The 26,577-nt window shown below is 38.6% G+C and overlaps 1 protein-coding gene across 1 annotated transcript; it reads right to left on the bottom strand.

The window, feature by feature from the left end:
* Positions 1 to 1,757: 1,757 nt before the first annotated feature.
* RAB38 (RAB38, member RAS oncogene family) lies at positions 1,758 to 25,952 on the bottom strand. The gene is made up of 4 exons (XM_041483659.1): positions 25,708 to 25,952; positions 20,556 to 20,826; positions 12,674 to 12,954; positions 1,758 to 2,836 (listed from the first exon to the last, which is right to left on the bottom strand). Exons 1-4 carry the CDS (start codon positions 25,726 to 25,728, stop codon positions 2,684 to 2,686), a joined length of 726 nt encoding a protein of 241 aa, XP_041339593.1. The 5' UTR covers positions 25,729 to 25,952; the 3' UTR covers positions 1,758 to 2,683.
* Positions 25,953 to 26,577: the final 625 nt, after the last annotated feature.

The following is a 26,577-nucleotide window of genomic DNA, read 5'->3' as shown; positions in this document are numbered from 1 at the left end:
AGGTGATAGGAAGATAAGCAAAACACATTAGGAACTGCTGGGTTTGTTGCGAGTTGAGCATAAAAGCATTTTTGGATGAAATGGCAATTTCCTTTGCTTCACCTGGCACCCACAGATTCATAAGTGAAGTATGGGGCTCAACTCATGAAAAATTAACCCTTTAGAAGCTATCTGAAATATCTAGTTCATTGTATTCTCCACAGTGTTGGCTCAGGATGTGAATTGTTATCCTTAATAATGTGCCCATATGACTTGATTTAAATGATGCTTTAAATTTGAAATAACTGATGTGGCACTAGCTCTGAATTGCAGCTTTGTTGCTGAGATTATTAAACTTGTGCCATGACATCTGTGCAGCCACAGTTTCCGTTTGCAGACCATCTGCAGCCAGTCTGATCAGCCCATGCAGTCACACGTTGCTTTATAACCTTGACCAGCTTAACTGAGGTGGAATAATTGAAGCTAATTTTTGCAGCACAGGCAAGACTTTGATAAATTTATAGCACTAAGGCTTTACAGCACCATGTATTTATGCTAGGGGGCACTCATATTTCGTTCTGAGCAGTATCAGAGCTTGGCATTTGTAGAATATGTATCCCCAAAGCACAGTGCCAACAGTAACTTTCAGGGAGTGCTGTGAGGTAGGTGTGTACATAGATCCCTGTTTTACAGAGGAGGAAACTGAGGCAGGAAGCTTAAGGTATTTGATACAGATCTCTGTAGGAGTTAAAGAATGTTTAACACAGGTATTAAAGGATGACACAGCATCCAAGACAACTTGAAAATTACTCTCAAAAAAGCCAGCTCATTATATGTATATGTATCCATACATCTATATCTGTGGAGATTAATTGTGGATGTGAATTTTTATTTTTAAAACTAGAGACCTTGCTTTCTTATTCCAAAATCCTGTGAGAAAAATGGAAGTCTTTAGGAAGAGCACATAAAGAGCTATGTCTCTGTCCCTGGCTCTCCAGGGAGAGAAACATAGCTCTTGTCTGCAGTGCCTATATAGTAACAGAGCATTTAGTGACAGAGGCACAGTCATAGAATCATTTAGGTTGGAAAAGAACTTTGAGCCCAAACATACACCTTACATTGCCAAGTAGGATGAATTTTACAGGCACATAAACCTCATAGGTCCCACAGTATAAGGTCAGCTTGAGGAATTTTTATTTAATTTTTTTTCATTTGTGCTATGCAGCAGGTATTCACTAGACTGAGAATTTCACTCCTTCATTTCCAACTAAGTGTTCAGTGGCGTATTGCAGTGACATCTGCAAACTTAAGGCAGCATGTGATTTTGTCTCCTCCCTTCCACGCTGTTGCACCTCTCTAAGAGGAACTCATCTCTGATCTCAGCTCCTGCAATTGAGAGTTCACAGCTTAGGAAGGAAAAGTCTGAGTAAGAACAGAAAATGCAAGTGATTTGTCTATGGCAGGATAGAGGCAAAGTTGTCTTGAAGGGGCTTGCAGCCAGATGTCAAGACTTCTTTTCTAGACACACATCTCTGAATGACTCCACCAACCTGCACTTTTTTTGTGAGATGCTGAAAATCAACAATTTCATTTCCACAGTATGGCTCAATAAATTCTTCACATCTTCCAGAAGTGTCTCTTAAGCCTGTTTCATTTTGCTTGCTTCCTGTGATGATTCATATACATTTTGGAAGAATGTTTTCAGAAAGCAAATACCCTTCTACTCAACACAGATGGATTCCTGAAAAGTTCTGCTGGTATCTTAGAGTGTGGATAGTGAATTTTCCCATGAGAATAAACATAATGAGAGGATGCATGTTAGGACTGATAGAATACACACAGTTTAAACACTTGGGGATATCTGTGACATGAGGAATGAGAGGGAGGGAAAAAATCAATATGGGCTTTCCAGAGGAAATGCTGGATTTATAGCATAGATAACCCTTTCAAAAACCCTGATCTGCTTCACCCAGGAGACTGTACCCCTGATTTCCTGTTTTGTCACCCCTCACCCTTGATTTGTTCTATTTTGCTTCATCTAAGATAAGGCTATCAACTATGAGAATGCAACTCCTCAGAAAGAGGGAGCCAATTCCTCATCAGTCTCGGAAGCCCAGATCTTCTGGAGAACTAAATGATGTGAAATGTTCCTGCATGTTTAGTCCTGTCACTACATGCAGGAGACTGAACTTCCAAGGGGAATATTTAATTGTAAACATTCTTGGTGTCTCTTTTTGAACAGCTCAATTTTCATCTTTGTCATAATGTTTCTTATATGAAACAAGATCATTCAAGTTTGAGGGGTGACAGAGCACAATGATGACCTTTGCCTGATCAAGGTATTGAGAAAACATCCTGGAAATCAATGGACAAATAGGGTGCTGCTGCAGTCCCATCACAAATATGAATTTGCAAAAACCACATGGCAAAGAAATAGGTTTTGATATCACTGGTACCACCCAAATAAGAAAGCACAGCCATCACCATGAGTCTTACTTGACCAATAGCCATAGAGAGTTTTGAATAGTTGCTATCAATGAACACCTCATAATAAATTTTAGCTGAAAAAAAGAGAGAAAAATTTAAATATATTTTTGAGAAAATTACAATCTGCTTAGGGACAATGTGGGCAGGCTGGTTTCGTTGAATAAAGTATAAATTGTGAATCATAGTTGTTCAGCTCTTGTAATAGTCTGGAAGTCTCTTAGGATTTAAAGCAAGTTGAACAACTGACAATCTTGGAGGAATTCAAGTGTGGTTTTACAATATCTGGTTCAACCGACTGAACTGGATCACTCTCGCTAGCAATTATGTGTTTCACCAAGCATCTGGAAGCTTCATTGATGTTTATATTTTCCTGCAAATGAAAGAGAAAAAGAGGTTGATTAGTAAATAGTAATAAAAACATGCTGCATATTTCCTGTGCATAATTAAACTTTTCTCTCAGCAACATCAAAAGTTTACTTACCATAATAAACTGTTTTCAAAAATTGACTGTGTTAAATAGTGCTTATTGGAGTTTTGAAGTTGGTTAAGTTTTATATATATTATGATTCATATATCTTTTAAAATGTATGCAGAGCTGATTTTAAATTACCTTAATCTCTTGGTGATTTGATTGCTTCAACAAACTAAAAAAACAAATGCCAGAGGGGAGTTGAAAATCAATGCCTGAAGTAAAGCTCCAAAGACCATATTTCACTGATTGAATAATAGCTGCTCATTTCCAAATAGTTAATTACCTACCAGTAATTACAGCCATGCATTGCACTTATTTTTTGAAGCTTTTCCCACAATTTCAAGAAGACTTCTGTATGTAATGCTCACAATTAAACCTGTGATGGACCAGTTTCATTGAATAAATGATACAATCTCAAATTACTCACAAAACAGTGAAACAGTTCTGTATGATTTGATGTCCTCCCTTATTTCTTGTTGAGGCTGACTGCAATGCACTTCATCTCCAATGCACTGATTCAGAAGAAATATATCACCACTGGTTTCATTTGTAGGACAGAAATCCTCACTCTAGGGGTTTAAAATGAAAGCTAAAGGATGTATTTTCCTGCATGTGCTGATATCAACTGCACATATAACTTGCAGCAGTTCTCACCCTGTTTGTAGAATAAGTAAAGCTGAAACAGCTTGATCAGTGAGACACAGTTCAACACAGCATAGAAAATAAGCAGTAGTACTGAGTAAAGATTTTTTTTTCTTTTTTGTAAATAACAGCCACCAATATGTTTGGAATGAAAATTCAGGCTTCCTGACATAAAAGGCACTCTTCTAGCATAACTTGGCATTGATTACTTATTTTACAAGGCAGGAGATAGAAACTGCACTGTAGCTTCAATCTTCTAGGAAATTGTATCACACAGCCACATATATCCACATGGAAATGCATACCAATATATAGGCATACATTTGTGTATGTGCACACACTACTCTTGCTCAGTAAAGATAATGTTCCATTTGCAGCCTAAGATTACCCAGGTTTTCAAGTTGAATCTCTGAGTCATAGACTAGTTTTGATTGGAAGGGACATTTAAATGCCATCTAGTCCCAATTCTCGAGCATGTCCATGACCCTCTGGATGGCAATCTGGAACTTGCTGTACTGAGGCCATAAACTAGCTATAAAAGAAAGAATTTCAGTAGAGTATTTCAGTAGAGAAGACACATTTATAGGAAAACCAAAAGCTAAAGGAATAGATTCTTTGTCTTTTATGCTATCTCCCACTTTCCAACTAGCCATCACATGCTGGACCATGACTTTGTCTAATCCCCTTAAAATCAATGTCAAAACTCCAAATAAATTCCATTGTCCGTCCCTTTGCATCACAGTAAAGGACTGAAATCTGTGGATCTAACTGAAAATGTTAATTAGTGCAAGATTTCACAGGTTTCTTCAATGACAAACATGAACTTAAACATTTTGTCTATAAAGAATATCAGTAAGTTGTAAACCCCCAATACTTTAGAAAAGTACATATTAATGTACATAGTAACTGTTAGAAAGTAATATGGGGTTGGGAATCGTCTCTCTACTGAGATGTTAAAATTCGGCTGTATCAACATGGCTCTGTCAGACCAGACTAGAAAATTCCTCAAGCATGCACTGAAAACCCTTTTCAGAGCACTGTGAAATTTTAATAAAAGAACCCCCAGACAATGAAAAATAACTCTCAGCACTGCTTAGAAAACTGAACCCAAAACAGAATTGTTAAATGCACAAAACCAGAAATGTAAAAACCTTTTGTGTTGTGTTTGTCTTTACTGATGGACTGGTGAGCATTTCAATCATCCATGTGCTGCTTCTGTGTTGAAATGGCAGCATGTGTCTACTCAATAAGGTCTTAGGGACTATCTCAGATTCTGCCCAAACTGATTAATGTTCAGATGTATTAACAGCAGCTGTCTTTGTCAGAGGCTACCATTTTACAGCATTGGGAAAGGGGGAAGGAACCAAGCCCACAATAGCATAAAGTGGGTATATGTGGACATCCTTCATCCCTGCTGGTGATAGATGGAAATCCATGTGGCAGACATGAGCCTAAAAATACAGAAGAAAAAAAAAATTCTCCAGCCAGTACTCAAACAAGAAAAAAAAAAAAAAAAAAAAAAAAAGAGGAAAGGAATAAAAAGTCCTGCCCTGAGTGTACAGAGGCAGTTTCTCATTTTAAACATTTATATTAACTGTTTAAGCTGTGTGGATGACAATTTCAGCTGGGGTACAAGGGGAGGAAGAGGAAGGGTGACCCTGACAGACAACGCAGCTGGTTTTGAGTTTGTGTCTAGCTCCATCCTGCTCCCATGCTTCAGATGACAACTGGCACACAATATGGATGAGAAGTAATGTTAAGTCGCCTGCTGCAAGGAGCCTGTGGTCATGCCAACAAAGCAACTCCTGCTGTCCCAGATCCCTGCCTTGACCACTTCCTTTCTGATGCTACTACTGCCTTTTGTTACAGCTTCAATCCTGTGGCGTCCTAGACCTGCAGATCAGACATTGCTGTATTCTGGTCTGACTAATGAAATATTGATTTCTCCACCTCTCTTCCTATAGTGTGTTTTGCAAAAGAAAAATCTATTCTGCTAGGCAGTGAAAAAGCTACAGAAGGTAGAAGGTGATCTGCTATCCAAACACAGACATCCAGAGGCCTGGTGATTTTAGGGCCCATGAAGTGTTGAGAGGCAATCAAGGGGAGGAAAGAGAAAACAGAGAAAGTGAAAATCCATTCAAACACAAAGAAACCAACAATCAGAGCGTAAGACTGGACAGAGAGGAATAATCACAGACACCCTACTAATGGTATTGAGATATGGAAACTGCCTCAATTATACCTGAAAATAAAATTAATTATGTTTCAAAAAAGCAAGAAAATATAGGTGAGAGAGTGGAGTGAAAAAGTATTTTTCAGTGGGTCTCTATGTTGAAATGCCATAACTGTCACCTCCCATATGGCTTTGTCCTACAAAAGAACATCACAGAAATTGTGATGATTGCTGAAGTTCATACTTTTTTTTTTTCTCCTTCTCTCTTCTCTTCTCTTCTCTTCTCTTCTCTTCTCTTCTCTTCTCTTCTCTTCTCTTCTCTTCTCCTCTTCCTCTTTCTCTTCCACCTGTAGTGCTTGTTATCCAGCCTCCTCTGAAGCCACTTTTACCATCACATTCTCCAAACACAGGAGACACTCTGTCTCCCTATATTGCTTTTAAGGCTGGTATTACTCAGCACTGCATCTGTGATGTGTTTATCTGGACAGCAGCTTTCTGTGATAGGGAAGTGCTGCTATGGCCATTTGTCAAAAGGAGAAAATGCAGAGCCACATGAATCCTGGTCCAGCATTCACTGGCTAGTTGGAAAGTGGGAGTTAGAATAGGATGAAGTCTTCACATGATAAGGTAAGAATGCAACACTTTCCTATTTCAAGAAAAGCTCTTTCCCAAGACAGAGCTTTTACTGCAAGGCCAAAAAGGATCTTACCCACATTAGGGTGTCTTTATCAGTCATGTATTCCTGATTCAGCATGCCAGCCTTCATAAAAGCCTTTCCTAAGCACCTTGCCTTGCCCTGTCCCCTGAGGTGCCTAGCCCATTTCTGTGTGGCTCAGTAAGCCCCAGCACCTGATACGCTATCCCAGTCAGTGCAAGAGCTGAGCTGTGAATCCATCCCTAAGTGATTTATCCTGCATCAACCTACCAAAATCTGCCAGAACAAGGACCTGAACCCTGCTTCTGTGACAATGCCTGCCTGACTACTTGTGTGAGTTTTTCTTCTGGCCTTATCAAAAAGGAATGGAAAGGTGAAAATAGAACACGCTACTCTTTATTTTATTACCAAACAAAACAAGGCAAAGAAAATAACTCCGACTGATCTCTGAAATCCAGAAAGGAACACTGGAGGACATAAATGAAATTAGCATTTGCTTTGTAGATCAATCTTATTAAAATACATCCTTTCAAAGGGCACTTTTATGGAAGGGATAGCAACTGAGCACAGGGAAAGAGCTGCATTATTTAAAACACTTGAACTGATTGCTATTGGAAATAATGTCTTGTAAGCAACAATCAACTAAAGGGAAAATAAATGCATTATTGAATGTGACTCAAAGCAGTACACAAGCTCAGCAATCGTTTTTGCATTCTGGATTACCTTCCCCCTTATCTGCCATCTCTGCTGCAGATGCAGAACATTAACATTTAGGGCATTCCTTTTTAATAAATTAAATAAGTTCCCACAGATTATACTGGCTCTTAGCTCTTTGTAGAAGAATAAAGGACCTGACAAGTTTTAAGGGTCTGCCTCACTTTCAGATGAAAGGACATTTTGTTTCTTTATCATGCACATATCTTAGATTTGACTATCTGGTTGTTTTCTGATCGAAAGCTTTTCCCTTTTGATATGGACAGTTTTTTCCTCTTACTGATTCTGACGCTTCTGAGCCTTACCTTGAAACCCTGGGTGAAGAACAGTGTGTATGCAGGCACAGAGTGCTTGGGGAGCTCTAAATCAGCGCTGCCTAGAGATGTGACCTTAGACTACCACTGCAGTTGAAGGAAATTGACTTCCCATAAGCAAACATTTACAAATTGTGAAATATTCAGGTATTAGATGGGGGCCTAGTGAAAAGCTCATAGCTTCCACATTTTATTTCCACACTGTACTAAAATCCAGGAGCAAGGAAATTACTTGAAAAATGCTTTAACCTGCACTGCCCTCGAGCTAGCACTCTGAGGGAATGGCTCCACATGCTCCCTTAGCAGAACTCACTGGAAACTGCTGGGAACAGAGCCTTATTAAGATGGTGTGCTGTACCCCTGCAGTGGTGTTTCTAAGAAAATGCAGCCAAACAAGTTAAAAGCCATCTGGATGCATGAACATGAAATTCATAGATGTGAACTGCTGTGACTGCAATTCTGAGAACAAGGTCATTTCTGTGCTTGAATTCTTACATCTGGTTGTATATCCTGCAACAAAATTTTTTCACTTAATGAGTTTCTGATTTCAACAATTTTGTGTTTCTCTGAATTTCCATATTTGGGACAGCACTAAATAATACATTTCATAAAAGTGATGGAGAGAGCTACAGGACAGCTCTAATACCCACAGGATAATCTGAATCAACTCCTTTTAATTACAGGAAACAAACTCTGCAGAGGATTCTGTGCAGAGTGATTGTACATCTGAAATGAAATTTCCTGCCTTAAGTGTCAGCTTTATTTCTTGCTTTATGTCAGAATCTGAAATATTTTCTAAGACTGTACCATGAGATTGGTTAGACCTTTTTTGAGTGAATTAAAAAGACAATCTAGGGAGCCACACATCCCTAACTGGGTCTGGAAATCTCAAATGCATTGCTTGGATTTAAGTTACCAGATCAGCAGATTAGTTTAGAGTGCCAGCTTAATTCAGATACATGTCCAAAGCTTGTTTTTCTTTATGGAAATCAGAACTGCTTATCCACTTCCTCTGCAAATCTACTGCATAACTTGCTTTTTCCATCTTTCATAATAATTGTCCAGTCAAAAGAACTGAAGAATCTGTGATTTAAACAAGGGCTAGTAGAGCTTGGATTATTCAAAGAATTCCCTGGTAAGATAGGAAGAATTAATGTCTTTGCTTTTTGAAAGAAAGATTGAAACAGAGGAGAGAATGACTTTCTGAAGGTAACACAGCAATGGCAAAGAGGACTTTTGATTGCTAGTCCAGCATTTGGGCCCTGTAAGGGGTTGGAACTAGATGTTTTTTAAGGTCTCTTCCAACACAACTCACTCTGAATCTATTGTGACACACCATGGACTCCCTGTCAAACAAAAGCTGAATAAAAAACATATTATCCACATTTCTTAGATGCAGAACTATAACACTGTCCTGGTCCAAATAGGATGTATCCAAATAGCCCAGAGACTCGGACTGCTCATCGGTCTCCAGGTCACGATGCTCAGGAGACAAGGAGCCGTGTGCTTAACCTAGTTTTGTAAGGATCTGAAGAGCACAGCAACCAGCCTTTCTGGGCAATTTGGACAGAACATGAATGTCTTTTCATCTAATTCTATATTGCTGACAGCAGAATTACAGCAGGGAAAAGAGGAACTCAGACATAATAACAGCACAGCCATGGCCAGTTGTAAGGTATTTCAAGTTATTTCTGAATTAGATACTTTCAAGCACATTTAGTTTTGCCTGACTTATCTGTTTTGTTGCACAAGTTCCATTTTCATTATAAAGTGATAATAAGCTTAAAATTGCTCCTTTTCTAGTCCAAGTCAAAAGCTCACCTCTTTGAACTAGGCATGGTGGTGAAAACAGTTTAAAGGCTTGGAAATGTGAGTGGAGCTCTCAGCCGCTCTGACCATGTGCTGGATAATTTAATGTGTGACAGGAAGAAGAAATTTCCTTCCTTTAAAAGAATGAATCTTTCACAATAGTTGTGGTCATTAAATTTATTAAAGAATTTACTATTAAGGGTTATTTGGTGACTATCTGGGGATGTGCCTCTTAGACTGCAATCAATATGGGCAAAGCAAATAAACAGATATAAAAGACACCAGGCTCACCACTGGATATACGGCAACAGTGGAACTTGTGACTATACTATGAGGTGGTGTTGCCCAATAAGGCCCTTCTCACATGAAAACTATCCAAACAAAATATTCTGTCTTTGTTGGGAGAAGACTGAAAGAGGGTTATTTCTTTCAGATTGATGTAAGAATCAAAACTAATACATAAGACTGCATTAGGTGGTTCAAATGTTTTATATTGGAGGTCTTAGCTTGCAAAAATAGCACCAGGAAATAATACAGTGATTTTTTTTTTTTGGTGTAATCTTCCAGTGAACAGACAAAAGCTTAAAACCATTGACAGCTTGAAATATGGTAGGTACATATACAGCATGATACTTTCTGCAAGGCAACCAGAACAAAAAGACGTTCTTTTTACAAGTAATCACCTTTGTTTTCCCAAAATGCATAAATCATATTCAGTTTGCTCTCAAGGCTTTAACATTTCCAAGCACATCTCCAGAAAACCTCTGGAGATCTAATTATTCCAGGGTACCACAAAAAGAGACTTATTACTTATTTGAACTGCTAAAACTGATAGCTGCAATATGATGACTCTGTTCATGTTATTCTGCTTCAAAAGAGTTTCTGTTCTTTGTAGCAAACAGAATTAGTTGTTTGGTTTTTTTTTTTCTTGGACCCAATTTCAATTACTTATGATGCCCTAGGCTGAAAGAATACCAGGTATGTACAATATCCAGAATTCTAAAATAGTAGTAATATTAACTTTTGTTTAGAAAGAAAGTGTAAAGTTTAGTTTAGACCTTAGATCAAGTGGGGAAATTGTTTTGATCTAACTTAGTTTAAATGTTGCAATTCTACCACCTTTACTGGAATGACTCTCTGCATAATTTTAAAATCAGAATCCTCCAATTCTGGATGCAAATCAGGTGTGTGGATTGCAGAACAACAGGTCATATCCTCTGGTGTATAGCAGTAGAGAATAGTCTGGTAACAGCTCTATGCCCTCAACTCTCATCATTCCCTTCAGAGTGGCTTTTGAAAGAAAGTCTTGTCATAGCTGGATTTTTTTTTCTGTTCCTACATGGTTGCATTGTTAATCTGGGGACTGCTTGGCTTTTGGAGTTAAATAACATAAGAAAAATCTAGATATTTACCATGTATAAAATAAGAGAAATTCTTAATTCTTCAGCTTGGAGAAACTTGGAAAAATTTCCTCTGTTATGACTTTTAAAAAAAAGTTATGTCCTCTATACATCTTTTATGCTTCCATAGTTCTGCCCCAGACTGGCTCCATCATCATCATAAAACCTCTCTGCGATCTTTGAAATTGTTTGCATATTCATTTTCTGTCATGATCTGCAATGACCCTTGACACAATAAAGTGGTTGCCCTTTTTGAGTGGTGGACATGTGCTTGCTGGGGACTGATGTATGGAATTCATGGTACAGATTCCATTCTCATAGCGAAATGTAGTTTATCATAAAGTGGACACTGGATTCTCTTGGCCTCACCCAACACAAATCAGCAGATGAACCACAGAGCTGAATACAAACCAGGTGCTGCACACGAAAGAATAGGAAATACCCTGTTGTGGAGCTAGATAGTTTACACACTTACCTAGACCAAAATTTCTCCCTATAAATGGCATCTTAAGAAACAGTGGCTGGATTTGAGACCCATTCAGTAGAGAAGAAAAGGCATTAATTACAAAGACATAGAATCATAGAATGTTTTGGGTTGGAAGGGACCTCTTCAAGTCATCTTGTCTAACCCGCCTGCCAAGGCAGGGACATCCTCAGCTAGATTGGGTTGCTCAGGGCCAAATCCAATATAGCCTTGACTGTTTCCAGGGATGGAAGATCCACCATGTCCGGGTGATTTGTTCCAGTGTTTCACCATCCTTTGTCAGAAAAAAAGATTTTTTATCTCTAGTGTAAGTCTACCTTCTTTTAGTTGAAAACCACTACCCCTTGTCCTATGACAACAGGCTCCTACGACAGGTTTGTTCCCATCTTTGTTATAAGCCCCATTAAGTACTGAAAAGCTACAATCTCAGCCCAGAGTTCATTAAATGCTTGAGGCAGTCTGGGATATGCTGCTATTCCTCAGCTGTTACTTCTGCTGATTACTAGTGAAATATCTTTTAAATATTAATACTTAAAGAAGGTGTCAAGACCAGAAAAGTAAAACACAAATATACACCCTAAAAGTTCTTAAGTACCTTACATAAAGTGTTTAAAAGGAACTAAACAATCAAATGTAGCATTTTGGCTTCCAGACTACTGGAAATCTAGGTTAAACCAGAACCAAACTGTTTACATTTCAGACATCCAAAAGTTCCCCAAGGCTGTCAATGATAACACCAGCTTTCCTAATAGGAGGATACAATCAACACAATATCCACTGAATTGTTGTGTTCAAATCAATATTTCACATGCCAGCTTCCAAATCCTGCATGAACTGAAATTATCTGAGACATCTCAAATTGATCTACAGTACCAATGTACTTTTGGCCTTTGTAATTTGAAAGCCTCGGTGCCCTTTCTGATTTTTATCTCAATATCCCATACACTCAGGAAATCTGTACCAAGGCAAAGAATTAAACCTCAGAGCAGCTCATTCAGCACTTTGACCATTGATATTTCCGTCCATCCCAGTTATGCAATTTTTTTGAAAAGGCTTTTGAGAATGAGAGCTTATAACAGTGAACATTGTACAAGCACTACAATAGACTGACTTTATTTGTGGACTCTAAGGCAATGAACCTATTGTCTCAAATCAGCATTTTCCAGGCAAAGTGGTTATAATAAACATTTAGAGATAACAGTCAATGTTAAGAATGATGAAAAACATCTTCATATCATTCACAAGAGGTAGCTTTTATGCCTTGCCTAAGGTCATCGTCCTCCCCAGGCTATTGAGCAGTAACCTGGAATATCTGGGTACATACTTTACTGCTGGCCTATCATATCACAGCAGCTGCATTTCAGAATGTTGCAATAAAAGACCTAAAAGAAATAGAATTGCATACTATATATATATACAAATCTATCTTTAATTAATACTACTCAGAGAGGAGCTTTTCAAGGTGTACATTTAGACCAAATGAACTATTTTAGGAACTGGTTTCTCTGTCCTTAGAAACATTTGAAAAGAAACGGAAACATTACCTTGGCTGATGTTTCAAACCAGCCCACGAACCCGTTCTCTTTGCAGAACTGATCCATCTTGATGCCGTTGTTCATAAGAACATCTATTCCCTGGTCACATTTGTTTGCTAACAGGACTGCTGGCACAGGTTTGCCATTTGGAAGAACCAACTTAGAGTCCAAATCCTCTTTCCATTTTGTCACTGCTTCAAACGTCGCAGGTCTTGTAACATCAAAGACAATAAATGCCCCCATAGCCTCTCTGTAATACACCCTGGTCATGTTTCCAAATCTTTCCTGTCCTGTAATGAAGAAATTAGGAGGGAAAAAACCCATTAGCTTGTAAAAAATCAGTGTTTCCGGTCTAGATCAGTATTTCACACGGCAGGTTTTCTAAGATAACATTACTGAAGGCAGGACTTAATTTTAAAAGTCCCTGGGAAACTACTCCTTGCCTAAATAGTTACAAGTACCATGCTAGAATAATTTGTATGAAAATGCAGGAGAGTGTTGCATGAAAAAGGAATTTTCAAGCCAACACCCAAGGAAATTCAATGAAGCTCATTATAAGTGAATAATAAGTGTGATAAGTGAATAATAAGTGTATGGACTTATTAGGCTACCAGATTTCTCAGGCTGTGAACAGTGCCAAGAGTCTTTGGGTTCATCACAAAACTTTCAACAACAGTCACAAAAAAATATAGGTACCCGACTGGAAACTCCTTGGTACCATAGTATTTTGTTTAAAACATCTAACACAACTGAACTGCTCAAGTATGAAGAGGATCCTGCATATTCTCATGCAAATGATAATAACCAGCAGTACCATAATATAGCTCTAGAGCCATATCAGACATCAGTGTAATTACAAGTTTACTTTTATTGGCAAACTGAGAGGTGGGGAAGGTGAATTTAAAGCTTTACAAACATGGAAAGTGCTCTAAGAAATATCAGAGCAGTAGTAATATGAAGAGCTGCATTGCTCCACTGAAAAGATCTGCAAGGAGAGTTTCATATCAGTTCTGTTCAGAAGCTTCATGGTTTTATTTGCTGAATTCAAAATCCTTTCTGGGAAAGGACAGAATTTTTTGTGAGTTAACAGTACATTAGTACATTCAAACATGGACGTTTGTAAATATCTTTCATTTTATCTGATTAAAAGTATGAACAAATTAACACATGACACCAGGATGTGGTATGTTGATCAGCTGTGGATTTGTTAATATATCTGCTGTTTTCATGGGAACTCTGGAAAAATACATTACACAGGACTTTTCTTGAAAATAAAAAATAGATTTTCTACTAATGTCTGCAGCAGAGCTGTGATCCAAACAAGAATTATAAGCTCCTGAAGCATTTCACAACAATAGGAGTTTTTAAGCAAGACAACTCCTGTACATGCTTCCACAGCTGGGAAAAAGTGCTATGGGAATAGAAGCATTGAATGCAGACCTCTTTCTAGCCTTATTTTCTCAACATTAGTAATTTTGAGTAGGTTACGAAGACAAGAAGATTAGCAGTCTGCCTCTGACCCCAGGAAGGTTATCTATGGAGAATTTGTCTGATGGAAATTTTGCTGTCAAATGTAAGGGAGGGCTGAGAAGGGAAATGTACCAATTGCTTGGCTTCTAGACCATGCACTTTTCATTTAATGGAAATAGCACTGAACCCACTTAGGGGGTCAACACCATCAGTTTGTGATGCTTGTCTTTGGTTTTAAGCACTGTGGCAGCAAGGAGACAGTCATTCACATGATACAGAAACCAAAGAAGAAGCCTGTCTTCTCTAAATTCATGTCAATTTTTTTGTGTTAAAGAAACACAGTGTCCTATTGATGAAACAAGATAGGAATAGGTTATTTCTGGGAAAGAAGAGGTCATATTCAAAATTTCTTTCGTCTATATTTTTATTCAAATGTCTTATGATTTCTATCAGTGAGCTAATCAGATGAATGGCTAAGTCATGTGCTATTCAATAATCTCCTTGTTGGGAAATTCTTTTTTCATCTGCAAGAAGGTGCCTTCCACCAAAAGCCAAGGTCTGATTAGAAACACGAGGTAAGCAACAACATATACAAATAGTTTTGATGGATATTGTATTTCACTGATACTTTACACTTCTCATACAAAGTTCTTGAGATGCTTACACTATAGGTGATATGAAAGCAGCTCAACTCAGGCCTCACACATATTTATTAGGACACAGATCACTGAGATAGGTGGTCACAGAACATTAACTAAATTATTCATTTGCAGCATGAAATCATTCACCATGAAGGAAGTTACTAAAAGAATAAAACCCTCCTAAGTTGTGATCTTCTGCTTAGTAGTGGGTCACAAATTTCTGACAAATTGTATGACACTGATTCTTCCTCTGGCTTCCAGCTGCTTTTTCAGATACACAGGATTTTCGGTGCACAGAAAAGCCAGTGTATTTGAAAAAGCAACATTTTGCAGGAAGATGGGGATAACCAATTTCCATCACCAACCACTTCAAAGAAAGACAAAGAATGGAGCTGCATGATTAACTGTCTAAACTGGTTTTGAAGTGGTCTTTTTCTCCATCAGTTATAATTAATGTATCAATATACAGAAAGGCATTAGGCCAGTTTGAATGGAAAAAGAGGTGCTTTATAAATCAAAGTTTTAGTTTTATTGCCTTTGCATAATGACTTTCATTTAATTTAAATTGTGGAAAAAGTGATCTCAAGTATTTGCATGGAGCTTGGAGAACTAAGTAATATGTCTAAAGATGCAGAAGTACTCTTTTTTCCACAGATTCTCGTTTATGTGAACAAAATCCTATATTAATAGATGAGGTTCCTAAAACCTTTAAGTTTAGCAGAATTGCTCATAATAATAGGCACTGCTTGATGTATTAAAGATGTCAGAATCAGGCCTTAGTTTTTCAGCAACACAATGTCTTAGGCAGGAATTAGGCTAGAAAATAGATCAACAATTCAATGCTATCTCCCAGGCAGCCTTGAACATTAGAATCTACTTTACTGCAAGTGTGACTGGAGAATATTGGTTTTGCTTTTCCCTGGAAGGGTCAGAACCTTAGGAAATATTTTGTCTGGCCCATAGTACTTTACTGCATCACTCACAAGACCACTGGCGCTTGGCATCAAATCCCACAATTCCAAGGGCCTTTGCCCACTGAGATGGTGCTTTATGTTGGGACTATCAGCCCTAAATTAGATTAAAAAATTAAATGGGAGTACTGAAGGTTAGGATCCCTTTGTAGTTGGAGACTGAGCAGAAATATCTAATTGTTAATTCAGATGAATCCTACTCTACTTCGAAGCGAACCCAGTGAGACCAAGGTGATAAAGCAGCAAGATTTCTACTAAAGGGAAGCATTCCCTGTCTGAAGGGCAGCTGCCTGCACATTTATCCTAATCTCAGTGGCATCTCTGCAGCAGGCAAAGCTGTCAGTTCATGGGTTTAAAGCAACCACCAGCTGAACTTTCATAACTTATAAAAATTTGCCCCAAATAAATTTGTACAGTAATCTAAAATTTTCACTAACCACTATCATCTCTAAAAAAAGTATAAAAAGTAATGATAAAGGGAAGAAACTCAGATAATTTCCATAATCTTGACTACAGCATCTGAAATGTGGCACAAAAGTTTAAATTAAAAATTTATTGTAACTGCCCAATGCTGAGTTTTATGATGCATTCCACTTCTTGCCACAGTCCTAAGAGACAATGCTTTTGGGAACCACCTTGCTTTACAGACTGGCTTTAGCCAACACTGAAAAGCTGGAAACTGTGGAGAAGATTTAAACATCTTTTACCTTTTGCTTCAAAATATCTTTCAGAATATTCACACTTGAATTCAAATAATTGTCTTTATGGGCTGAAGTTTAAGCAGCCCTTGAGCTTATGTTCACCACCCCAGAATGAGGAAAAGCAGACTGCCAGCAGGATCTGGCCCACAGATTCCAGCACCAATCTCTGCTGAAATAAAACCCTCACAGCAAGAGACTTATTTATGTTTGCAGAACAGTAATTTCAAGGTAACTTACCCTAGAAATCACCATGACTATCTTATTTATTCATATGTGCTGCAATGCTTAGCAGCTGCCGAAAGCCTAAAACGCTGAGGACGTGCTGTGCCTGGCATTAGTGAACAGGTTTGCACTTACTCCCTCTGCAGCATAACAATCCTAAAAACTTTACAACTGCAGAGATACTCGTCTATATCTGCGGGAAGACTGCTGCTTCTTAAGGTGAAAGTGACTGGGAAAGGAAATGGAACTGTTCTTTCCCCAAAGCATTGGTCCAATGTTTATGAGATGAGAACCAGACTTTTAAACACAAAGCAATATTTTTTCGGTAGCAATGAATAACCCAGCCCACTCAAATGCAGAAGGGGTGATAAAGAGGATACTGAGATGGCTGTGGAAAAGGAGCAGGGAGCAGGCTCTGATGCACTGCTCTCTGCTCTCTGATGTTCAAAGCTTCTCCCTGCAGTAAATCTACAGCTAAAGCTGGTCTTCAGAGAAATCCCTGGGCTGTTTGGTCACAAAATACAGACAGTAGCACAGAGAACAGCCTTGCAGAGAAGGGAGTAGCAAACACACCCAGATCTACAGCTGTTTCCTTCAGAAGCGATGTGCCAGCCTGCATCTGCAGGGCCAATCCCATCCACAGTAACCTTATGCAAAATATGACTCAGAGTTTCTTTAAAGCTTTCCTTCTAAGAATTGGTTAATGAATTTAAAGGATATGCACACAAAGACAGCAGGAAAGATAAAGAAATAAAGACAGAAATTGATTGACGAGCAAGATTTAATGTTGTATGACACAGCAGTGGAGGTGATGGCACACTTTTAACAGGAACATCAAAACTAATAATTTGTGAAACAAAATGGAATTGTTGTGAAGAAATTAAAGAAAAGGAGAATTTTATCATGTGTATCTCCTCCCACACTCAATACTAAACATTCAGTCACCTCCAACTTAGGCACTTCACTGAATCAGACATAAGTTCATAGATTTTAATGACAACATGTTACAAACACCATAACATCATATAGCATTAAGGTTAATCCTACTATTCCTGCCTAACACCCACACCCAGTTTCAGGAAAACAGTATGTGTTAAAACCACTGTCTTAAAGTAACAACAACAATGCAGAGCCTACATTATCCCTGAATTAATTTTTGTGATACTTAGTTATCATTGTTTTTTGGCATTTGTCTCTCATCTAAATAAATGCAGTTTCAGCATTTAGCTGTTAGATCTTATTATAGTGTTGTTTACAAAATTATAAAACACAGAAAAATACCTTACACAAATATTAACTACATTTAATTAGATGGCACCAGATGAACCAAATTTATTTTTTCTTCTTATGTACGGTAGGGGTAAACCAGGCCAAACTGCTTGGTCCTACCAGAGCTGGAATGTGTCACTCCTCAAATGAAGTCACTATGCACATAAACCTTACTTATAATGTAGATAAGCTTGACACTCATTTTACTCACAATATTTTAAAGAAAATTATTTCTAGATTGTTAAACTATTTACTACCCAAGAAAAGCAAGGAAGAGTACACATATGCTTGGTACTGGGTTCACTGCCTGTATAATGGAGAGGGGAGAGGATATAAGATCTAAAATAATACCTGATATGCATATATGCATACATATACAAATATATATTAATATATTATTACTGATGAAATATTATCAAGGTATTTGTTCAATTTTCTTCAGTTCAAGGTGTCCTGCATGCTAAGCCAACATCTTTCAGCTTGGTCAGGGACTGAAAGTTTATTTCCTTACCCGAAAAGATAAGCCTGACTTGATAACAGAGAGTTCATCAAAAGAGAAAGGATGTTCTTAGACCAGAGATTTTATTTTCCTCCCTCTTCTCATCGCCCATTTGCATTTTGCAAATGATTTTACATGACCAGCCACAGCCAGGAGAAACTAATTCCATTCTCTCCATATTTCCAATCAGTTTTACTTCTCTTTCATTTTTGAACCTTTTTTTCTCTCACCAGCCAGATGCCTCATGCGTGATAACTTTTATGCCTGCACCATGATCATCTAAATTCAGCGAGTTCCTTACAGAACTTGCTCTCTATGTACAGCCAGCAACAGCTAAAGCTCCTTAAGCAGAAGTCATTAAAACTAAGACAGCAACTCTTTTTATTACTGACCACTGTCTTGACCTTCACAATGATGCTTTGAATTGGGCAATTCATACGAAATTTAGTGCTGTGCTGTAATTCTCTCTGTCATGTGTGATAACTCAGAAAGCATGCTAGTCATTCAGTACTACAACTAGGTGCAATTGCTTTTGCAGCCTGACTGAAAGCTACATCATATGATCCACCAGCACATGATTAGTAGTGTAATAAATCTCTGAAACAAGGCATGCAAAATACATTCTTTAAGTACCTGATACATTCAGAATTTACTATTAAATGCTTTTTTTCTCATGCAGAAACATTTTTCTGGCAGTGTATGTATTTGTTGTTACAATCAGCCACTGGTGAACAGTAAAATTAATGTTTGCCATATTACTCCATCTTTTAATAAAGAAAACTGAGCACATAGTTATTTAAAACCATAAAACCACAAGACTCCATTAGTGTGTGAAAAAGCGAAGTTTATACGTTTTACATAAAGCAGTGTTGTTGCGTAAGTTTTAGTACCTCAGTGCCAAATTCAGAGCTCAGACATGAGACAGCTCAGTGCAGCAGAAAAGCACTCCCTCCACCGATAAGAATGTCAAGAATTTTTTCATTTCACCAGTTTTACCCGGTGCTGTTCCAGACTAGATCAATGGGCCTGAGTGGGCTCACAATTCAGATCAGAGGCTGGTACAGTTGCCTAACAGTTGATATGATGTTCACCTTTATTCCCTGTTTAATGAAAGTAACTTCTTAATTTAATTGAGTTTTTAAATGCCTTCCTTTATGCTGTAATCTATTGTTTCAGTTGTATTTGATTCCTGCATTCACGAAATTAAAGATTATTACTTACATCATGGGATATATGCCACCATGATAAACTTATTTTGTGGACTGAAACAAAAATGATTGATTTTCAGAAAGGGGGTGGCAAAAAAAAAAGTTGCCTGTTTAATTTGAAGCCAAGTCAAAAATGTCTGAAGCATTGACAGCAACAATGCCAAATTCTGTGGGTTTTAATGATGTAACCATGTGGGGATATCTGGACTTCTTTACTCTTTATCTCCTTGCAGAGGGTAAATCGTCTTTTGTTTTGCTTGATGTTGGAATAAGGGTATTTAAATATGAGTATTTATATTTTTAACAACCAGAATGATTGCCAAATAAAAACATTTCTCTTTCCAAAACACGTACTAAGTTGCTTTCATTGGAATGAAGGAGGGCAGGTATGAGAGAGAGGAAGAAGGAAGGCATTTTGATAAACTAACTCATATACATTTTCTTTACTTTTTTAACTATAAAAGTAATTTTAATCATCTTACTGAATGCCTCATCTATTCCACCAAATGAAAAAGACTTAACAGGACATTCTTGTTATTCTTCCTCCTGTCATAGAGATCTGTTAGTTCAAGGAGGCAAAACTGAACATTGTCAGCTGCAGGGAAAATAACTGGGGCATTTGGAGAGAGGCGCCTGAGTCCCTTAGTATGTCCAAGGGCTTGGGAGAAAAATCAGCTAGCAGAGGCTCCACTCTGACTCTCTGGCTTCCCTAGTTTGGGAGTCTGCTGGTTTTAGGGAATCTCCAAAATGTCAAGCTGCCCTTAAAGTTTTCTGTCCTCAATCTGCTGTCCCCCACTGCCCAGGCAGTGGTGGTTCCCAGCCTTCAGATCAGTACCAATTAATCAGGGTCTGTATTTTGTATTGTTTTTTGATAGATTATGGGGCAAAGGGTTCTCTCCTCTGTACTCACCCGCAATATCCCAGAGCTGCAGCCGTACCACAGTCTCAGCATCCCAGTTCAGCACCTTCAAAGCAAAGTCCACGCCGATGGTGGCCCGGTAGTGGGGGGAGAAGTTCTGGTGGACATAGCGCTTGATGATGCTGGTTTTGCCCACTCCCAGGTCCCCGATCACCAGCAGCTTGTAGAGGTGCTCCTTCTGGTTGTGCTTCTGCATCTTTCCTGTGGCTGCGGCTGCTCCCTGCAAACTGATTGCATGCTCTGCCCGAGGAATCCTGCCAGCCTGAGGGGAAGAGAGGGGGTGAGAGACTGGGAGGGAAGGAAGGAGAGCAGGGTAGGTGGAGGCTCTCTCCCTTCCTACGGAAGCAGGATCACCAGGTCCAGCAGGCAGCCCTGCTGGGATACGAAGTAAGGACGAACTGGGGGAAGGAAGTCTCCCAGAAAGTTTTGTGCGTATGTGTGTAAAGGTCAGCACGAGGTGTGTCTGGGATTAGTCTGGCTGCTAAAGGCTTTGCAGGAAAATTCATGCAACAGTTTTACTCTGTTTGGCTCCTTGCTGAAAGGACAGTGTTTCTGTTGTGCACTAGTTTTACACACAGTAAATTTTGAATCCCTGTCTTGGTGACAATAAATGCTTGTTTCCCCTATGCTTGTTTCCGGATGTCTTTAAGATGCCAGTCACTGCAAAAAATCCCCTGAAAACTCCCTTCAGAGGTTTCTTCAGAGGTTTCATTTTTGCACTAAAGTGGAAAAATTAAACCAGTGTGACTTCAGCTTTGGATGACATTTGGTTCTAATCTGTGTAAGCAGTTACATCACTAGAAGTGGCAGTTATAGCAATATATAGCAGCTCTACTTGTGTCCATACTAGGAGGGCTGTGCAAATTTAATTGCAGCAGATACATATTTTAAAATTTTGTTACTATAATTGTGATTGTTTCTCTATACCTATAAGCATGCTCCTATCTGAATGCAGTGTGCAGCCTGTGCTTTGTTTTTTCATACAACTGGACTCTAAAATGCAAAAAATGCAGGTTTATCTCAAGACTCCGATAATCAGAAGTTATGAAAGTGTAACAGTATTCGAGCATATGAATACCAGTGTCTCAGCAGTCATTTGTTTTCCAAAACAAGTGATACCAAACTTGCAAACAACTGAACCCATTTGAGTAAATCATTCCACTGACATGACTGTCCCTTTATTTTGAATGAAGAGCACAGTGAATTTTACCTAGGCAGCTTAGTTGGAAACCTCTGCCCACTACCTACAGGTGTTTGATTCTTTTAACAGCTTTAATAGCAAACCTGCAGAATTTTAATATTGTGTGCAACTTATCAGTGAATAATTTTTTATATTTATTAATGTTCTTGGAAATGAGAACATATTTTTTACTTATTGTAATACTATTTGATGGAGTTCTTATTCAAGTGTGGACTGAAACGGCATTAGAATTTTGTCATCTATCCAAAAAGCTGGATTTTAGTAGACAAAGAATCCAAAACATTCATATTATGCAATCTTTCATAATCGGTCTTTAAACTCAAATTTTAAGTTTGTGTTTGTGTGTGTATATGTACATAAACACACAAAGTGGAAATAGGTAACTTGAGAGGAAAAATGTCTTCTTTTCCTTGAACCTTTTTTTTAATAAGAGGATTTTTTTTTTCAATTAGATATATTGTCTTTCCAAAAACAAGCTGTCATTTGTATCCTGTTTGGAGAGAAATTTTAAAGAGCTTTGCCTTGTTAGGTATGGACAACAATTTGGCAGGCAAACCAGTTTGATCAGTAAGCAAATTTTCATGATTCAAGCTTATTATTGCTATTACTGGCAGCGTGTGTGCTATGTCAATTCTTGCCTTTGTGGCACCTCTGTTTCCTGAGAGGATCCAATACTGAGTACTTCTAAGCATTCACCATCACCCTCTAAAGTTGAAGATTTACCCTTTTAGAGCTTGAACAAAGAACAGGCTGAGAGGATTTAGCAATTTCAGAAATAAAGAAATTGGTGTTTTGGATAAGGTTTAAATTATATGTGGAGTTTCATCCTTCTTTGATGATGGCCATTGCTCAGAGAGCAGCATGTGGAAGGTCTCTGAAAGCAGGTGTTTGGTAACTGGAGGTCTTAGGCTTTTAGTAAGTGTAGTTAGAGGCTGGCCTGTACCCAGAAGCATAAGGCTTTATCTCTCTTCTAAAGTTTTTGTTAGAATTAGCTATAATAGCTCTGGATAATCGTGTTACTTGTTTAGATCTCCAATTCTTCTCTGAATGTGGCTAAATTCTTGGCTCCAGAAGCACCCTGGTACAATGAGCCCCTCACAGGCTCAATCAAGGTCACCCTGGGCTGGCAGAAGGGCTACCAGTGAGTGGTTCATGAGGTGCTCAGATGTGGGGTAAGCATGGAGGAGGGATCATTGCAGTTAGAGGGATGATTTGTTAAGCTAAAGGCAAGTATGGACTGAAGCATCTTGCTGAGTGAAAACTGTACCCAGATCTCCTAACTTCACAGTGAGCTGGCTTTTACAGACACCATCTGCTAAAATGCTCCTGAAATGTCCTGCCTTGCTCCACCTTTTTGGAGCTATGTATCTGTACTGGTTAGGCCTCCTTGCCATGCAGAGGCACTGGAGCAGGGAGATGTGGACCTATCATTAATTTGCAGTCCTGATGCAGCACTGTCATGGGAGAAGGCAGATAATTTGGGCTGGTTATGACTTAGAGGATTCTTGAAAGATTTCTTTGATGATGCCAGCTGATCCCTTCATGCACACAAACAGGTTACTGCAACTCAGCGATCTCCTGCAGGCAGAGGAGGCCAGGGAAGCGCATTGAGCCGGGAGATGATGCAAGGAAATCTGTCTTAGCTGAGACCACACTTAAGGACAGGTGTAATATAAACCATACCAGCTTGCATTTGCCACCCACAGGTAGGTGGTTAGCAGGGCTCAGCTGACACCAAGTAACTTGTTAGGCTGGGTGAACCAGATGTTGCCCCTGAGCCCTTACTCTGCTGCTGTCCAGGCAATAAGAACATGAAAGCATGCCAGCAATTTGTCTATATTTCTGTGTTTATATTTCATTTGTCTGTGTTTTCTCTCGTACATGTACATTTTAAACTTTATAAAATCATTGTAAAAAAATGTAACTGAAATTCCATGTGCCATTATTCATATCTATGCTGTTCTATTTTTGTATTTTCTGCCTACCCATTATTCTATTTTAATACTATACTAATATTAATTAGAGTCTATTAGAATCTATTAAAATTCTATTTTAATTGGCAGAGTTGATGATAAATCTGTACATCTCGGTTGTAAATAATAACATTTTTGAAAATTCCATCAAATTAAGGCATTACAGGCTGTGTTATTCTCTACATAAAAGTGAAACTAATTTTACAGTATTAATTTTCAGAAATTCTTCACTATTTCTCTGTCACTAGTAGAGACTTTTTCTCTGGAGAAGAGATAAAATTGAAGATATTGAACACGCAATTACATTGACAAGAATCAAGGAAAGCATAACTGCATCCTGCATTCTACCACTCCTCTTTGTGTGGCATACCCCACAGTAAAAGATTTAAACCTTGAGCACCAGACTTGTTACCAAGACACTTTTTAAAAACAAGTGCTGTCTGAGATAATGAAACTACAAAGCAATAGTTTTTGTAAAAAAAAGACATTCACAGAATCATGGGAGATGCCGAGTTGAAAGGGACCCACAATGATAATCGAGTCCAACTCCTGGCCCTGCACAGGACACCCCTAAAAGTCACACCATGTGTCTGAGAGCATTGTTGAAATTGTCACTTCTTGAACTCAGGCTGGTTCTGTGACCACTTCCCTACCGTGCCTGTTCCAGTGCCCAACCATCCTCTGGGGGAAGAACCTTTTCCTAATATTTAGCCTCAGGCCATTCCCTTGGGTCCTGTCACTGGTTACAAGAGAGAAGAGATCAGTGCCTGCTCCCCCTCTTTCCCTCACAAGGAAGTTGCTGACTGCATTGAGGTCTCCCCAGTCTCTTCTCCAGGCTAACAGACCAAGTGACCTCAGCTTCCCCTCAAGGCCCTTCACCATCTTTGTTGCTCTCCTTTGGACAGTCTCTAACAGTTTTATATATTTTCTTACATTTTTGTGACCAAAATTCAGATTATTAGAAATGCATTGAAAAGATCTCCATCTAAAATGACGTAGGGTTTTCACACCACAGCTATTAATGTTATATCTGGTAGCTCTGAATGTCTTGAAGGGAGTGACCTACACCATCATATTGATCTTGCCTAATATGACATGTTGTATAAATATGACATATGACATATATCATATGTATAAATGACAGCATAATTCAAAGACATGCTAATACACATCTCTCTGTGTGTATGCACATATATATACACACATACATACAAATCAATATCATAGACTATAAGATAATTTTATATCCTACCTAAAAAAAAAATTCAAAACATTGACATTATGCACAGAGTTTTTTGCCAGTTTGTATTCCAATTAATTGTGGGGTATGGAATGTATATAGAGTTGTTAGCTACACAGTTAAAAGCCCAGTGCATGAATCATTGTGCTAAAAGAGTGAGAGTTGTGGCTCTCTCACGATTGCAACCCTTAGTCTGATGAAGGGTTATCAGAACCAGAGTTTGACTACTTATTGCATATTCCAACATAGCTTCCATGTCCATCAGCCCTGTGTGAACACAGACAATGCTCAGATGCAAATACATATTTCTACTCCAACAAGCTCAAAAATTAATAATAATTTGATATAATTCCCTCTCTCAAGGATAAATTTTTTATATAGATCCATACAGCCTAATAAAATCCAAGTTAAAGTCTATCCTTTGGAGCTTGCAGCAAAAAATCTTAGATGGACTGCAGTGCATTTTACACCAAGTGTATTTGAACAGTCACCTGGGAATACATGAACACAGTGCAACTCAAAAAGCAATAAGGCAAGGGCCAGAATGTCTGCCAAGGGTAAAATCTAATAACGGGGGGGGTCAGTAATACTCTGGGAAAAGTAAAATGGCTTGTCCCTGAGGCCAGACAGCAGTGAAAGCATCATACAGCACAGATTCAGTCTGAAATGTGCCAGTTCCAAATGAAATTTTTACCTCAGATTCAATAAGTGAGGTGTAAGAGAACTCACCGAGGCTGCAGATGGAAGCATCACACTCGTTGCAGGAATGCAGCTATGGAGCTGGACAGAAGTCTGGACCAAAATGACAGTGCAGCAGTTTTAAGCCTCTCAGGTACTGAAGAGTATTTGTGTGATGAGAGTCAGTTACAGTGCTACACACAGGCATGTCTAAGTCAAGCTAGAATAGTTCTGATAATCAGTAACCTGCATTATGCCCCTCCCATTAGGGTCAATTTGAAACCCCCACAGGAGGAATTTAGAGAATAGTCTACCCTGTCCTCCACAGAGACAATCTCCTTTAAGAACGGGGCTGAATCACATTGGTGAAACTTTTGTCCATTTCATGTAGATTTAAGTGTTGTTCTTGAAGACAATCACCAACATCATGTGCAGGGAAATTTGTATTCTGCGTACTTTACAGATTCTTTAAGATCTCCATGGGACTTCTCTACTCCAGATGAACTGTCCCAGCTCTCTTCTCTCTCCTTTACAGTCCAAACTGTTAATCATCTTTGTACTCCTTTGCTGGACTCAGTAATCCTCATTTGTTTTACTGGGGAGCCCAGAATTGGACAGGGTACTCATCATCCAGTGTTCTCTCTTTATCCACACCCAGTGATTTCATCATAGGAAGCTGTTTGGTAAGGCATGATATATCCTTCATAAACCTATACTGACTACTCCAAGTCACCTTCTTATCTTTCCTGTGTTTTGAAATTACTCCAAGAAGGATTTGCTCCATCACATTTCCTGTAATCAATATGATGCTTACCAGGCTGTAGTTCCATGGATTCTCCTTCTTTCTCTTTCTGAAGATACCAGGGGAGGAACCTGGGTGCTCCCACCTGGGCTAAATGTATATTATTAGTCCATTGGATC

Source organism: Pyrgilauda ruficollis, unplaced genomic scaffold (genome assembly GCF_017590135.1).
Source record: "Pyrgilauda ruficollis isolate IOZ18807 unplaced genomic scaffold, ASM1759013v1 scaffold60, whole genome shotgun sequence".
Lineage (NCBI taxonomy): Eukaryota > Metazoa > Chordata > Aves > Passeriformes > Passeridae > Pyrgilauda > Pyrgilauda ruficollis.
The sequence above is the reverse complement of the archived record's forward strand: the minus strand, read 5'-3'. Positions and strand labels throughout refer to the sequence as shown.